We start from the raw sequence: 16,260 nt of genomic DNA, 5'->3' as shown, positions 1-16,260 counted from the left end.
GGGGGGGGGTTAGTTGGGTGGTGAGTTTTACTGTTGGGGGGTCTTTTTACAGGTAAAAGAGCTGATTTCTTTAGGGCAATGCCCTACAAAAGGCCCATTTAAGGGCTATTGGTAGTTTATTGTAGGCTGGGGTTTTTTTTATTGGGGGGGCTTTTTCATTTTTATAGGGCTATTAGATTAGGTGTAATTGTTTTTTATTTTTGATAATTTCGTTTGTAATTTTTTTGTAATTTAGTAGTCTTTTTTTAAAAATTTTATTATAAATTTATATTTTTTTTGAAGTGTTAGTTTTTTTAATGTGTAATTTAGTTTTTTTAATTACAAGTTATTTTAATTTTAGTATAATAGTTCAGTATATTAGTTATGTTAGGTTAATTTATAGTTTAAACTTAGTTTTTTTTTATTTCACAGGTAAGTTTTTATTTATTTTAAGATAGGGATATTGTAATTTTAATATAAAGTTAGGGGGTTGTTAGGTTTAGGGGTTAATAGTTTAATTTATTTTTTTGCGAAGTGGGGGGCTGGCGGTTTAGGGATTAACAGGTTTCATTAGTGGCAGTGATGTGGGAGGCCAGAGGTTTAGGGGTTAATAAATTTATTATAGTGGCGGCGTTGTCGGGGAGCGGCGGAATAGGGGTTAATAGCTTTTATTAGTGGCAGTGATGTCGGGGAGCGGTGGAATAGGGGTTAATAACTTTATTTCGGTGTCGGCGATGTTGGGGCGTTGGATTAGGGGTGTTTCGATTTGGGATTTATGTTAGGGTGTTAGGTTTAAACAGAACTTTATTTTCCCAATAGACATCAATGGGGTTGCGTTACAGAGCTTTTCATTCCGCGCTTCAGGTGTTAGTTTTTTTCTAACACTCTCTCCCCATTGATGTCTATGGGGAAAACGTGCACGAGCATGTCAAAGCAGCCCTTGGCTTTTGTGCGGTATAGAGCGTAACGCCACCATATCGCACGCACAAGGAGGCTTTTCAGAAACTTGTAATGGCAGCACTATGGAGGGTGAAATAACGCAACTTTTGTTGCGTTTGTTTCGCACCCTCTATAGCGCAAAACTGGTAATCTAGGTGATAGATAATAGAAGTAACTTGGAAAGTTCCTTAAAATTATATGTTCTATCTTAATTATGAAAGAAAAAAATTTAGGTTTTATGTCCCTTTAAAGGGACATAATACTCATATGCTAAATCACTTGAAACTGATGCAGTATAACTGTAAAAAGCTTAAAGGAAAATATCACCTGAGCATCTCTATGTAAAAAAGGAAGATATTTTACCAATCTCCTCAGCTCAGCAGAGTTAGTTCTGTGTAAAAAGTTATACTTCACCTGCTCCCAGCTGCAGGTAAAAATAAAAAAAAAAATGAAGAAATGAACAGCAGCCAATGAGCATCAGCAGTGCTGAGGTCATGGACTCTTACTGTGATCTCATGAGATTTGACTTAACTCTCATGAGATTTCATAGTAAGCTTCCTTTACCTGATTGGTGAAATAATATGAGAGTTCACGATGCTCATCCTTTCAGCTGTCCCAGGACAGACACACTAAAATGCTGCTTAGAAATCCTTTACAATGGGAGGTGGCTACTGAGGAACTTTTGAGGTAAAATATCTTTCTTTTTTACATAGAGATGCTCAGGAGATATTTTCTAGTCAGCTTTTTACAGCTATGCTGCATCACTTTCAAGTGTTTAAACATTTGGGTATTATGGCCCTTTAAGAAGGCAAGAACAATTTAGAAAATGTTTGAATTTCTATGTTTTTTCATTAAGGCTATTTATCAAATAATATAAAATATAAAATACTCTACATAAAATACACAATAACATTATAATAGCAAGTGGAACATGCAACTCAAAATGTTTCTTTCATGATTCCTGATAGAGAATACAATTTAGTTCTATTATGAAATTTGCTTAATTATTTTGGTATCCTTTGTTGAAGCAGCAATGTACTACTGGAAGTTTGTTAAACACATTGGGCTATTTACCAAAAGTCGGACGGACTGTGAACATAATTTGCCACTGGGAACATGTGCGCTGAACCTTGTAGTGAGCATTTAACATTACACAAGCATTTGCCTGTGCAATGCCGCCCCATGTTCACTGGTGGTCAATCGGCTGTGAGCAGGGGCTGTCAATCATCCTGATCGGATTTGATCGGAATCATTTCACTCCACCACATTTTAGGTACTTAACTAGCTGGGCCCCCGAAGATGCTTTCGCAGCTTGATAAATGGGTCCCATAGGGTGAGCCAATAACATGATAATAGAAGTAAATTGGAAAATTATTTAAAAGCACATGCCCTGTCTGAATCATAAAAGAAACAAAAATTGGGTTTCATGTCTCTTTAAACTCTATAGATTAAGGTCAGTTTAAATGTGTAAATATACATGAAGTGCCCATTGCCAAACATAAATAAAATTATTTTTCGAGGTATTTTAACTTTGAGTGATAAGCACTTTCCCACCTGGGTGCTAATATTGTCTAAGTTTTTGTTTATTTTTTTAATTTTTGAAAAAAATGTTTAACTTTTTTTTTTTTTACAGACCCCCAAGACTTACACTGTTGGAAAGGTTAGGTGATTAGCTTTCCAACAATGGGTCTTGGGGGTCTGTAGCTGCTTAGATGCCTGAGATACAGGCTTCTAAGCAGCATGCCCCCTCCTCCTATACTTAACATTGTTAAGTATAAATAAAGTTGCGCGGTGACGTCATTGCGCGTGACGTAACCGCGCATCACATGAAGCACCAGCGATACCTGTCACTCTACAGGCACGATCGCCTGGGTAGGACTTGTTAGGAGCCCCCAGATCTCCCTCAAGGTGGGAAAGTGCTGAGAAACTCTGTGACGGCTCAAAGCCGTCATTAGCACTCAAAGGGTTAATATAAAAATATGTTTCACATTTTTAGCATTCAGCTTATTAACAACACCTCAGAAATAATATATTTCAAAGGGACAAGAAACCCAAAAATTTCATTTCATGATTCAGGTAGAGCCTGCAATTTTTTAACAACTTTCTAATTTACTTCTTTTATTATTTTTTCTTTGTTTTCTTGGTATCGTTTGTTGAAAAGCAGGGATGTAAGCTCAGGAGCGTGCACGTGTCTGGCACACTATATGGCAGCAGCTTTGCAAGAATGTTATCTGTTTGCAAGAGCACTAGAGGGCAGCACTATTTCCTGCCATGTAGTGTTCCAGATACCATAGATATCTCTTCAACACAGAGGCCCCTATTTAAGAAAGTCTGGCGGACCTGATCCGACAGTGCGGATCAGGTCCGCCAGACCTCGCTGAATACGGCGAGCAATACGCTCGCCGTATTCAGCATTGCACCAGCAGCTCACAAGAGCTGCTGGTGCAACGCCGCCCCCTGCAGACTCACGGCCAATCAGCCGCCAGCAGGGGGGTGTCAATCAACCCGATTGGGTTGATTTCCGGCGATGTCTGTCCGCCTGCTCAGAGCAGGAGGACAGGTTATGGAGCAGTGGTCTTTGTGACCGCTGCTTCATAACTGCTGTTTCTGGCGAGCCTGCAGGCTCGCCAGAAACACGGGGCATCAAGCTCCATTCAGAGCTTGATAGATAGGCCTCAGAATATCATGCAACAAGCAAATGTAATAATAGAAGTTAATTGGAAACTTTCTAAAATAGTATGTTCTTTCTGAATCACAAAAGAAAATGATTCAGTTAAAGGGATAGGAAATCCAATTTTTTTTTAATCAGATTTAAAAACATTTTTAATTTACCTGTCAGCCGGGGGTGATAATATGTACTCCAATTAAAAGAAATGTAAAAATGTGTTTTGAACAAGCATATTCGGTGCCACTGTTGTGGCCTTATTTTTATAAAAAAAGGGGTTATTCACTTAGCAAAAAGATATTAGTCCATGGAATAAATAAAGATCAGTTTTATGTGCAAGCTATGATTTTCTTATGCATATCAGATATATAAATAGATCACACTGGCCGCGTTCGGCAAGCGCTTCAATCGAACTGGGACTCGCTTGGAGCGTTCTGTGAGCACTTGACAGTGAGGCGCTGGGCGTTCCCTCAGAGCTCTGATGACAGAAGTCCCAGGGTTTCCAGCGTGCTAGTAAAGCTGTGACTTTTCAGAGCAAGCTCAGACGCTTGTAAACATGGCAGCCTCCACGAGCAACATATACATACAGTATATTTATATACACACGTGTTGCTCGTGGAGGCTGCCATGTTTACAATAATGTAAAAGTTTATTAGGGACATAGGGGCCTATCTATAAAGCTCCGAATGGATCTTGATACCCCATGTTTCTGGTGAGCCTGCAGGCTCGCCAGAAACAGCAGTTATGAAGCAGCGGTCACAAAGACCGCTGTTCCATAACCTGTCCTCCTGCTCTGAGCAGGCGGACAGACATCGCCGGAAATCAACCCGATCGGGTTGATTGACACCCCCTGCTGGCGGCTGATTGGCCGTGAGTCTGCAGGGGGCGGCGTTGCACCAGCTCACGTGTTGCTCGTGGAGGCTGCCATGTTTACAATAATGTAAAAGTTTATTAGGGACATAGGGGCCTATCTATAAAGCTCCGAATGGATCTTGATACCCCATGTTTCTGGTGAGCCTGCAGGCTCGCCAGAAACAGCAGTTATGAAGCAGCGGTCACAAAGACCGCTGTTCCATAACCTGTCCTCCTGCTCTGAGCAGGTGGACAGACATCGCCGGAAATCCACCTGATCGAGTTGATTGACCCCCCCCGACTGGCGGCCCATTGGCCGCGAGTCTGCAGTGGGCGGCGTTGCTCGCCGTATTCATCGAGGTCTGGTGGACCTGATCCGCACTGTCGGATCAGGTCTGCCAGAATTTCTTAAATAGGGGCCATAACCTCTAGTATTCCATGTGCCAGTCAGTCAGTGTATTAATTTTTGAATAGTGTTAATAAAATATAGTTTTATGTTGATAAATGTAGAAAATCATATTTTCAGTTGGCACAGTTGTGCATTGCTATACATAAAACTATTAAAACGGCGTATGTAGTAATATGCATCAGTTATTATCACGATTTGTAAAAGTACTATTAAATTTACAGCACTTATTTATATATATATTTATATAAATACGTGTAAATTTAATAATACTTTCACAAGTAAGGGAGCTAATAATAAACGTTTGCATGTGCAAAGGGATCTACTGCACGATAATGGATTACACATATATAATTCATATGTAAGATGTCTCTTTAAAAGGTATTAGAAATATTGCATGCAATTAGAAGCATCTCTGCTATGCAGATCCCTTTGCGCATGCCTACTATAGTCAATGCGTGGTGACGGGGGACGTTGCGATGGGAGCATTTTGTCAAAGCTCCCTAACTGGTGACGTATTCACAGCGCCACGTCATCACCACTGCCTATGTGCCGGCGCTGGGAGTAAGCGCTGCCCGAACGCGGCCACTGACAAACTTCACAAGAAAGTAGGCCCGTGCCACTGAAGTACAAGCACACTTGATCTTTTGACCAAGTACTACGTGTCTCTAGTAAACAATATTCCTAATTTCACTAGCCAATTATCACCACATCATAATGATGATTATTATATTCCTTCTCATATTAAAAAAATACTGTAGTTTTATTGATAGCAGATATAACATAAACAATATCTGAGAACCATTTTAGAACAAGTTTTATTTGTTTTTGTAGCATTATACACTTAGGCCTAGTTTTCAAACCTGCTGTAAAACGTGTAAAGTGGCAGTAACAAACATCGCCATTAAAGTCTGAAGATGTTCTATGTGTACACAGTTTAATTACAACAGCAATGGAAACTACTAGGCCTTAGAATTTAAATCACTCAGGTGTAGTTTATCAAAAAAAATCACAAGTTGTAAGACTATTAATTGTGGTCATCTGATCATAGTATCATACACACCTGTAAAAGATTCCTCTGTAGTATAACTCGGTGTAGTACTGCTGTAAGCTAAAATAAAAGGAAACAGAAAACTGTTATTCTTGGACTTTTTGTAATCAAGATAACCCCATTATTCCATAGTAACAAATGTAAACTACTTTCTACAATCTAAAATAAACATGTTGAAACACAAATCTATAGATGTTAGCTAATTACAAATTGTGTTCAAAATACCTCATAATTAAACAGTCTGTTAAAGGGACACTAAACGATTGAAAAAAGTTAGCTTAAATCTCTCTATATTGATATTTGTAATTGGCTTTGCTTGTCATATTATTACCGTTCTCTCTATATTCTGCTGCAAAAATTAATTGAATTCCAAACCCACCGTTATAAGATACATTTTGAAGAACGAATTATTCACTATAACCTGAGTTATCAAGATGTCCGACTTTGTCTGTACTGTGCATGCGCGATCTTTCTTACACGTCCTCCTATACGTCACCTTCCTCTGAACCAGCAGGCTGAGGAATCAGAGCGGCAATCTGCGTATGCGCGAACCCTTGGATTGTATTGTGCATGCGCCAGGTGACATAACAATGCGATAATGATATGCACAAAAACGCATTGTGATTGGAGACAGATTTTTGTATTGAAGGCACCATAAACGGGGGTTTGACTTCAAAAACGTTTTTTCAAAAATAATATATATAGTTTTATTCCACTTATAACGCTCGTTTTAAGGTCAAAGTGGGTACGTTTTGATAGTTGAGTTGTGTAGATTCGTTTGTGATAATTTATTTATAAGCAAAAATTTAAAGTTTAGGAATCCTTTAAGGCTGGAGAATGTGTGTAACGCAGCAGAAATTGTGTTAACCACAATGGCATCTTTTTCCCCAACTGATTATGTTTAATAATATTTTTACAACATATATACTTCTAAAGACTTTTTATCACATTTTGTAATTGCATTAAAATGTTCTAAAATTAAAGCTAGTAATAACGTTATAAAAAATAATTGATTCTCTTTGTCAAATGTGTATGAAGTTTACTTTAAAGGAGAAGGACTATATTAGCGCTGTTAAAATGATATTAAAGTATAATATTTTAACATTTGTAGCACTTTTCTCTTCAACTGTCTGCAAAACATTTGTAGCATTCAAACATTTGTAGCATTCTTAACAACTCAGAAATAATAGATGTTTCCACTTAAAGGGATAGTCTACTTATTGTTTAAAAAGATAGATAATCCCTTGATTACCAATTGTCCAGTTTTGCATAACCAACACGGTTATATTAATATACTTTTTACCTCTGTGATTACCTTGTATCTAGACCTCTGCAGATTGGCCCTTTATTTCAGTTCTTTTGACAAGCTTGCATTTTCGCCTATCAGTGCTGACTCATAAATAACTCCACGGGAGTGAGCACACATAACTTAGGGCTGTCTAGCTTTGAAAAACATCAAAATGCACTGAGATAAGAGGTGGCCTTCAATGGCTTATAAATTAGCATATGAGCCTACTTAGGTTTAGAGTTCAACAAAGAATACCAAGAGAACAAAGCAAATTTGATTATAAAAGTAAATTGGAAAGTTCTTTGAAGTTGCATGCCCTATCTGAATCATGAAAGTTTAATTTTGACTAGACTGTCCCTTTAACGGACATTACTCATTAAAACAGTTTAAAAAAAAAAAAAAAAAAAAAAAAAGAGTACAGAGGAGATAGTGGAAACAAAATATATGTATATACAGTATATACAGTATATATATATATATATATATATATATATATATATACACAGTATATATACACACAGTATATATATATGAAGCTTATTAAACTGTGTGCAAACAAAAAGATTCTGAAATCATGCTTTTTTTGAGGCCCAGCCCAGTGATGGCTAACCTTGGCACCCCAGATGTTTTGGAACTACATTTCCCATTATGCTTTGGGGCACTCTGCAGCCTAGTTGAGCATCATGGGAAATGTAGATCTGAAACATCAAGGGTGCCAAGGTTAGATATAACTGCCGTAGGGCATTGGCCATTGCCATTGCTACAACAGAAAGAACTAGACCAGAAGTGGAAGACATGTCTATTGTATCACGTTTGCCTTTATTAAAGGGACATTGTACACAAGATTTTTGTTTGCATATTTGGGAGTGTTTTTGTAACAATGTATAGTTTGGCTTATTTTTTAAGACTGCTAACCAAACCCTAAAAGACTCAGATGTAGACCGAAGTCTACCGATTCCTGCTTGCTCCTGTTTTTGTAATGGGCCTTTCATATGCAGGGAGGGGGGGGGGGTATCTACTCTTCCTGCTTTCCCAGCCCCTTTTGCTGGGTGTCACAGACTAATCTCATCAACAGTGCTAAATTGGGAGCTTCTAAGTAAGTTTTTAAAAGGTTTTATACTGGATTTTTAGATCACTGTCTGTGCATATTCTTCTTTATAATAGTGTCTACTACATGCAGTTATATAAAAATTGATGTACATTGTCCCTTTAATTAAATTCTTGGTAATGATATACACTCCTGTATATATACACACATACATACAGGTGGCCCTCGTTTTAAAACGGTTCAATTTACACCGTTTCAGAATAACAACCTTTTTTTCCAGTCATGAGACTGCTATTGAAAAGCATTGAGAAGCAGTGCATTTATTAAAATAGCCAGTAGGTGGAGCTGTCCATTTGTGTTGCAGCAAAGCCAAGCAAGCTGAAATTAATCAGTTTAACCAGACCTGAGCTATCGAACAGATTTCAAAGGAACAAGAGCTTCCTGTCTATAAATCAGTCCAGATTGGAATGCATAGATATAACTGTTTGCAGAAAAATGCAATTGAAGTCTGTGTTGTGTGATTATTTTATTAGGTTTATAATGCTGTTTAGCAAATGTTTTTGTTCATTTAACTTAGTTTAATTATATATTGTGTGTTGTGTGATTATTTTATTAGGTTTATAATGCTGTTTGGCAATTAAAGTCTTCATTTCAAAGCTTTAAAAATAATGTATTAGGTGTTACTTATGACAATTTTGAGAGGGGCCTGGAACCTATCTCCCTCACTTGCCATTGACTTACATTATAAACTGGGTTTCAATTTACAACGGTTTCGATTTACAACCATTCCTTCTGGAACCTAACCCCGGCGTAAACTGAGGGCTACCTGTATATATATATATATATATATATATATATAAATATATATATATATATATATATATATATATATATAGAGAGAGAGAGAGAGAGAGAGAGAGAGAGATAGATATATAGATAGACACAGCCTACTGTACAAAAGTTTTATGGTGTGGAAAAATGGTTTAAAAAATAGAAATGTTATTTTTTATCAATTAACAAAATGCAGCGTTAACAGATGAAAAATCTACAGCATTTTTTCACACCTGCCTAAATAATTTGCAAAGTAGTATATACAGTATATATGTGTAAAGATCTAAAGCTTGTTTTTTGGAAACAAAATGGACCTAAATGAAACTGTAATTGAGTATGCCTCTACTAGTATCACCCAACAGATCTGTTACTTAAATAAACAGATCAATACTGCAGAAAGTAAATTCCAGCAGACCAGAATAGAATTCACGTGGTAAAATGTCGCTACTTCACTTCCTTGTTGCTTCACTGTTCCAGATTACTGTAACCTGTTTTCCCAGGTTATATTTACATTTTTTTAATACTGCACACATTTTGCAAGACAAAAGCCTTAAAGCATAGTTGGCAACATTTGAAAAAAAAAAATTCCAGGGACACTTTACAGCAGAGCCAGGCCCAAAAACAAGCGCATAATATTTTGGTAGTATAATTTTAGATACTCTGAAGACGCAGTAATTATTACTAGCGTAAATTGTGATTGCGCTCAAGCGATCGTGTTTACTTTTAACTTGAAATACGATAGTTAAACCCAACGAGCGCAAACACCCGCGATAAACCCCTTATCACTTGCGCGTAACTGTTAGCACTCCACTCGTAATCTGGCCCTTTATGAGGTAACTTTTCATGTTTTGATCTTTGTTGAAGCAGTGGAAGCAGTGATTGTGGGCAATAGGTTAATAGACCCATAAATGCCCCAGTAAATCTGAATTATTAGTATGTTCTTTGAATTCCAGTCACAGTAAATGAAAAGTCTGATGTGTTTAGCCCCTTCTAAGCAAATCCTCAGTATACCAGTGCATAGGAAGCCCAAGTGGGGGAAATTAAGTGCACAGGAAGCCCAATTTTTTTCTTTCATGATTCAGATAGAACATACAATGTTAAACAACGTTCCAATTTGCTTCTATTATCTAATTTGCTTCATTTTTTAGGTATCCTTTGTTGAAAAGCACAGCAAGGTAAGCTCGGCATCTGGGTGCTATTTGCTGATTGGTGGATTTCCCATTTAATTAATTTATCAAATTTGCTTCTTTCTTTTGGAATATTTTTTTTTTATGAAGGAGCATCTATGCCCTACTGGGAGCTAGCTGAACTCATCTGGTGAACCAATGAAAAGAGGCATTTAAATTATGTTCAGCCACCAATAAGCAGATTGCCCTCTGGAATCTATGCAGAAAACTCGCTATTTATTTGATTTGCTGGATTTCTGCTGTGAACTACAGACAAACTGTCCGCAGGCCTTTTAATTTAGACATCAGTTTTAGACGTGACTGTTTGCCTTAAAGGGACAGTAAACACCATTTTTCATATAACTGCATGTAATAGACACTACTATAAAGAAGAATATGTACAGATACTGATATAAAAATCAAGTATAAAACCTTTTAAAAACTTAATTAGAAGCTCCCAGTTTAGCACTGTTGATGAGGTTAGGCTTGAACACCCACTGAAAGGGGTAGGAAAACAAGAATAGCAGACACTCCCCCCTTCCCTGCATATGAAAAGACAGATAACACAAACAGGCGCTAGCAGGAGTCTGTAGACATAAGTATACATCTGACACTGTGGGGCTTGGTTAGGAGTCTGAAAATTATCACAATGTTATTAAAAAATAAGCATAACTATACATTGTTACAAAAACACTCCCAGATGGGCTATATAAATGGATCAGCTACAAAACATTTATGCAAAGAAAAATGTAGTGTACAATGTCCCTTTAAAATCATAGAGGGTTGTGCAAGTAAAGTTCCAGGCAGACAGGAAGTCTTTTACAATATATACAGGTGGCCCTCGTTTTACAACGGTTCAATTTACACCGTTTCAGAATAACAACCTTTTTTTCCAGTCATGTGACTGCTATTGAAAAGCATTGAGAAGCAGTGCATTTATTAAAATATCCAGTAGGTGGAGCTGTCCGCTTGTGTTGCAGCAAAGCCAAGCAAGCTTAAATTAATCAGTTTAACCAGACCTGAGCTATCGAGCAGATTTCAAAGGAACAAGATCTTCCTGTCTATAAATCAGTCCAGATTGGAATGCATAGAAAGAACTGTTTGCAGAAAAATGCAAGTGAAGTCTGTGTTGTGTGATTATTTTATTAGGTTTATAATGCTGTTTAGCAAATGTTTTTGTTCATTTAACTTAGTTTAATTATATATTCTGTGTTGTGTGATTATTTTATTAGGTTTATAATGCTGTTTAACATTTAAAGTCTTCATTTCAAAGCTTTAAAAATAATGTATTAGGTGTTACTTATGACAATTTTGAGAGGGGCCTGGAACCTATCCCCCTCACTGCCATTGACTTACATTATAAACTGGGTTTCAATTTACAATGGTTTCGATTTACAACCATTCCTTCTGGAACCTAACCCTGGCGTAAACTGAGGGCTACCTGTATATATATATATATATATATATATATATATATATATATATATATATATATATATATATATATATATATATATATATATATATATACTTTATTGTGCCTTTAACCACCCAGCAAAAAGAAAACACCCATAATAATACAAAAGGTATGAAAGCAGTAAGCAGCGGGATTCCCGTATAAAATCCATGTAATAAACCTCTCATATGTTGTAATCTTGTGTGTTTTACAGATACATTTTGAAGAAACCACATAATTGGAAGATGTTTAATAAGTATCTCTGACTCAGCTACCTGGAAATGTTTTTCCAGTACAGGAAAACAGAAATATTACTCAATACCAGCTGTTGTAAAATCATCATAGTAATATATTTAAAAGAACATTAAAGTAATAGTATGTCAGGGCTGTAAAGTCCATAACACAGCCAGTAAGAAAACAAAAAATCCCAAATTCGCTAAGCTGCCTGTGGCATTGTCCCAACAATGCTATTTAATGCATGGAAGAGTGAAACAGGAATTTTACACTGTTCCCTGTCAACATACGCTTATTATTATTATTACTACTATTATTATTTTGCAAGTGTCTAACATATATAGTTTGCTTAAAAAAAACCATCTTAGTAAATAGTAGAAAAAATAGAAACAAAAATGTTGCTGCCCAGATTGTGTTTGTCCCTAGTTAACTTTTTGAGAGTGTTATTAAATTCAGTGATTTATTTCTGATTAAATACAATGGCCTTTAGTTATCAAGCCATCAACCTCAAATTCCGCAGCGTATTTGTGGCGAGGCTGATTCGCCTTAGTTATCAAAGGCTAGAGACCGGCAAAAGTAGAATATAGTGACGTAAGCTTCGATCTGCCGGACTCAGTTCGACACAGATCGATTCTTACGTCACTCCAGATGTGCCGAACGCAAGTTCGACACAATCTGACTACTTTTGCTAGTTATCAAAGAACTAGCAGGTACGCTCTGCACTATTCCGGCCCAGCGTATCTGGTTTTCAATCCGCCGCCCTGAAGGCAGCGGATCCCATAGGAATCAATGGGAGTCTGACAGCAGCGAAAGCTCATGTTCGCTGGTGCCCGATATCCCATTGATTCCTATGGGAAGTGTCTGCACCTAACACCCTAACATGTACCCCGAGTCTAAACACCCCTAATCTGTCCCCCCTAACCCATAAACCGCCGCTCCCGGACCCCGCAGCAACTATAATAAATATGTTAACCCCTAAACCGCCGCTCCCGGACCCCGCCGCCACCTACATAATACCTATTAACCCCTAATCTGCCACCACCTATACCGCCACCACCTACATAAAGTTATTAACCCCTATCCAGCGGTTCCCGGACCCCGCCGCAACTAAATAAATTGTTTAACCCCTAAACCGCCGCACCCGGAGCCCACCGCCACCTACATTACATTTATTAACCCCTATCCTGCCCCCCACTACACCGCCGCGACCTACATTAAACTCATTAACCCCTAAACCGCCGCTCCCGGACACCGCCGCAGCTAAATGAAATGTTTAACCCCTAAACCGCCGCTCCCGGACCCCGCTGCAACTAAATTAAATATTTAACCCCTAAACCGCCGCTTCCGGACCCTGCCGCCACCTATATTAAACTTATTAACCCCTAAACCTAAGTCTAACACTATCACCCCCTAACTGTAATATTATTTTAATAAATCTAAATAAAACTTACTATTATTAAATAAATTATTCCTATTTAAAAATAAATAATTACCTGTAAAATAAACCCTAAGATAGCTACAATGTCCTATATAATAAAAGGCCAAGTGTGTTTGTCTGAAGCTGTCATGCGCAGTAGACAGCACAGCACGAGGACAAACACACCTGGCCTTTGAGAGTCCCTAAGTCTCTGCTCTGCAGTGCGAGCAGAAGTGTGCGTGACCGAGCGTGGCCGGGGGCGTGGCCGAGCGTGAAGGGGCGTGGCCGAGCGTGAGGCCTGTGAGGGGGCGTGGTCGAGCGTGAAGGGGCGGGGCCAGGCGGGCCGTGAAAGGCTGTGCAGTCTGAGAGCTCAAAACAGCTCAAAAGAGGGGAGAGAGGGGGTAGGGAAAAGATAAGAAAGGTGAGAGACAGATCAAGAGGGGAGAGAGAGATCAAGAAGGGAGATAAAGAGAGCACAAGAGAGGGGGAGAGACAGCAAAAGAGAGGGGGAGGGAGAGCAAAAGAAAGGGGACAGAGAGATCAAAAGAGAGGGGGGGGAGAGAAAGAGAGGGGGAGGGGGGAGAGAGAGAGGGGGAAGAGAGAGAGAGAGGGGAGGAGAGAAAGAGAGAGAGAGAGGGGGGGGAGGAGAGAGAGAGAGAGAGAGGGGGGAGGGAGAGAGGGGAGGGAGAGAGAGAGGGGAGGGAGAGAGAGATGGGAGGGGGAGAGAGGGAGGGGGAGAGTGGGAGGGGGAGAGTGGGAGGGGGAGGGAGAGAGAGAGAGGTAGAGGGGGAGGGGGAGTGAGAGAGAGAGGGGAGGGGGAGTGAGAGAGAGGAGGGAGAGAGAGAGAGAGAGAGAGAGAGGGGAGAGAGGGGAGGGAGGGAGAGAGGGGGAGGGAGAGAGAGGAGGGAGAGAGAGAGGGGGGAGATGGAGAGAGAGAGGGGGGGAGAGAGAGAGAGGGGAGAGAGAGAGGGGGAGAGAGGGGAGAGAGAGAGAGAGAGAGAGAGAGATAGGGGGGGGGGAGAGAGATAGAGGGGAGAGAGAGAGATAGAGGGGAGAGAGAGGGGGGGAGAGAGAGAGAGAGAGAGGGGGGGGAGAGAGAGAGGGGGAGAGAGACAGGGGAGAGAGAGAGCGCAAAAGAGAGGAGGGAGAGAGAGCGCAAAAGAGAGGGGTGAGAGAGAGCGCAAAAGAGAGGGGTGAGAGAGAGCACAAAAGAGAGGGGGAGAGAGAGCGCAAAAGAGAGGGGGAGAGAGAGAGCGCAAAAGAGGGGGGGGGAGAGAGAGCACAAAAGAGGGGGGAGAGAGAGAGTGCAAAAGAGGGGGGAGAGAGCGCAAAAGAGGGGGGATAGAGAGAGCGCAAAAGAGGGGGGGATAGAGAGAGCGCAAAAGAGGGGGGGAGAGAGAGAGCGCAAAAGAGAGGGGGAGAGAGAGCCCAAAAGAGAGGAGGGAGAGAGAGAGCTCAAAAGAGAGGGGAGAGAGTGCAAAAGAGGGGGGGAGAGAGAGCGCAAAAGAGGGGGGAGAGAGAGCGCAAAAGAGAGGGGGGGAGAGAGATCTCAAAAGAGAGGGGGAGAGAAAGCGCAAAAGAGAGGGGGGAGAGAGAACAAAAGAGAGGGGCAGGGAGAGAGCGCAAGGGGTGGGACCGCTGTACCCTGCAAAAAATGGCCCGTGTGAACGGGCTTTAGGACTAGTAATTAATAATTATATTGTAGCTATTTTAGGATTTAATTTTATTTTACAGGCAAATTTGTATTTATTTGAACCAGGTACAATAGCTATTAAATAGTTATTAACTATTTAATAACTACCTAGCTAAAATACTTACAAATTTACCTGTAAAATAAATCCTAACCTAAGTTACAATTAAACCTAACACTACACTATCATTAAATTAATTAAATAAATTAACTACAATTACCTAAAATTAAATTCAATTAAATAAACTAAACTATAGTACAAAAAAAAACTAAATTACAAAAAATAAAAAAAGGATTACAAGAAGTTTAAACTAATTACACCTAATCTAAGCCCCCTAATAAAATAATAAAGCCCCCCAAAATAAAAAAAATGCCCTACCCTATTCTAAATTACAAAGTAATCAGCTCTTTTACCAGCCATTAAAAGGGCTTTTTGTGGGGCATTGCCCCAAAGTAATCAGCTCTTTTACCTCTAAAGAAAAATACAACCCCCCCCAACATTAAAACCCACCACCCACATACCCCTACTCTAACCCACTCAAACCCCCCTTAAAAAAACCTAACACTAACCCCCTGAAGATCTCCCTACCTTGAGTTGTCTTCTTGAAGTTCAATCCGATTGGCTGATTGGATCAGCCAATAGAATTGACGTCGCATTCTATTGGCTGATCCAATCAGCCAATCGGATTGAACTTCAATCCGATTGGCTGATTCAATCAACCAATTGGATTTTTCCTACCTTAATTCCGATTGGCTGATAGAATCCTATCAGCCAATTGGAATTCGAGGGACGCCATCTTGGATGGCGTCCCTTAAAGGAACCTTCATTCATTGGGTAATCGTCGGGCCAGCAGGATGTTCCGTGTCGGAGGTCTGCAAGATGGAGCTGCGGTTGGATGAAGATAGAAGACACCGCTTGGATGAAGACTTCTACCGGATGGAGGACCTCTTCTGCCCCACTTGGATGAAGACTTCGGCTGGATGGAGGACCTCTTCTTGCCCCGCTTGGATGAAGAATTCGGCTCGGCTGAGTGAAGACGACTCAAGGTAGGGAGATCTTCAGGGGGGTTAGTGTTAGTTTTTTTTAAGGGGGGTTTGGGTGGGTTAGAGTAGGGGTATGTGGGTGGTGGGTTTTAATGTTGGGGGAGTTGTATTTTTTTTACAGGTAAAAGAGCTGATTACTTTGGGGCAATGCCCCACAAAAAGCCCTTTTAAGGGCTGGTAAAAGAGCTGATTAC

General features: G+C 39.7%; 1 protein-coding gene across 3 annotated transcripts in view; it reads right to left on the bottom strand.

Moving 5' to 3' along the window:
• Window positions 1-16,260, bottom strand: part of LOC128649795 (transmembrane protease serine 11C-like) — an 81,809-nt gene that overhangs the window by 39,350 nt on the left and 26,199 nt on the right. For all 3 annotated transcript variants that reach the window (XM_053703263.1, XM_053703264.1, XM_053703265.1), the window contains one exon: window positions 5,905-5,952. In XM_053703263.1, the coding sequence (XP_053559238.1) occupies window positions 5,905-5,952 (48 nt within the window). The remainder of the gene's footprint in view (window positions 1-5,904; window positions 5,953-16,260) is intronic.

This window comes from Bombina bombina, chromosome 2 (genome assembly GCF_027579735.1).
Source record: "Bombina bombina isolate aBomBom1 chromosome 2, aBomBom1.pri, whole genome shotgun sequence".
Taxonomy (NCBI): Eukaryota; Metazoa; Chordata; class Amphibia; order Anura; family Bombinatoridae; genus Bombina; species Bombina bombina.
Note: the sequence above shows the minus strand (reverse complement) of the source record. Positions and strands in the feature narration are given on the sequence as shown.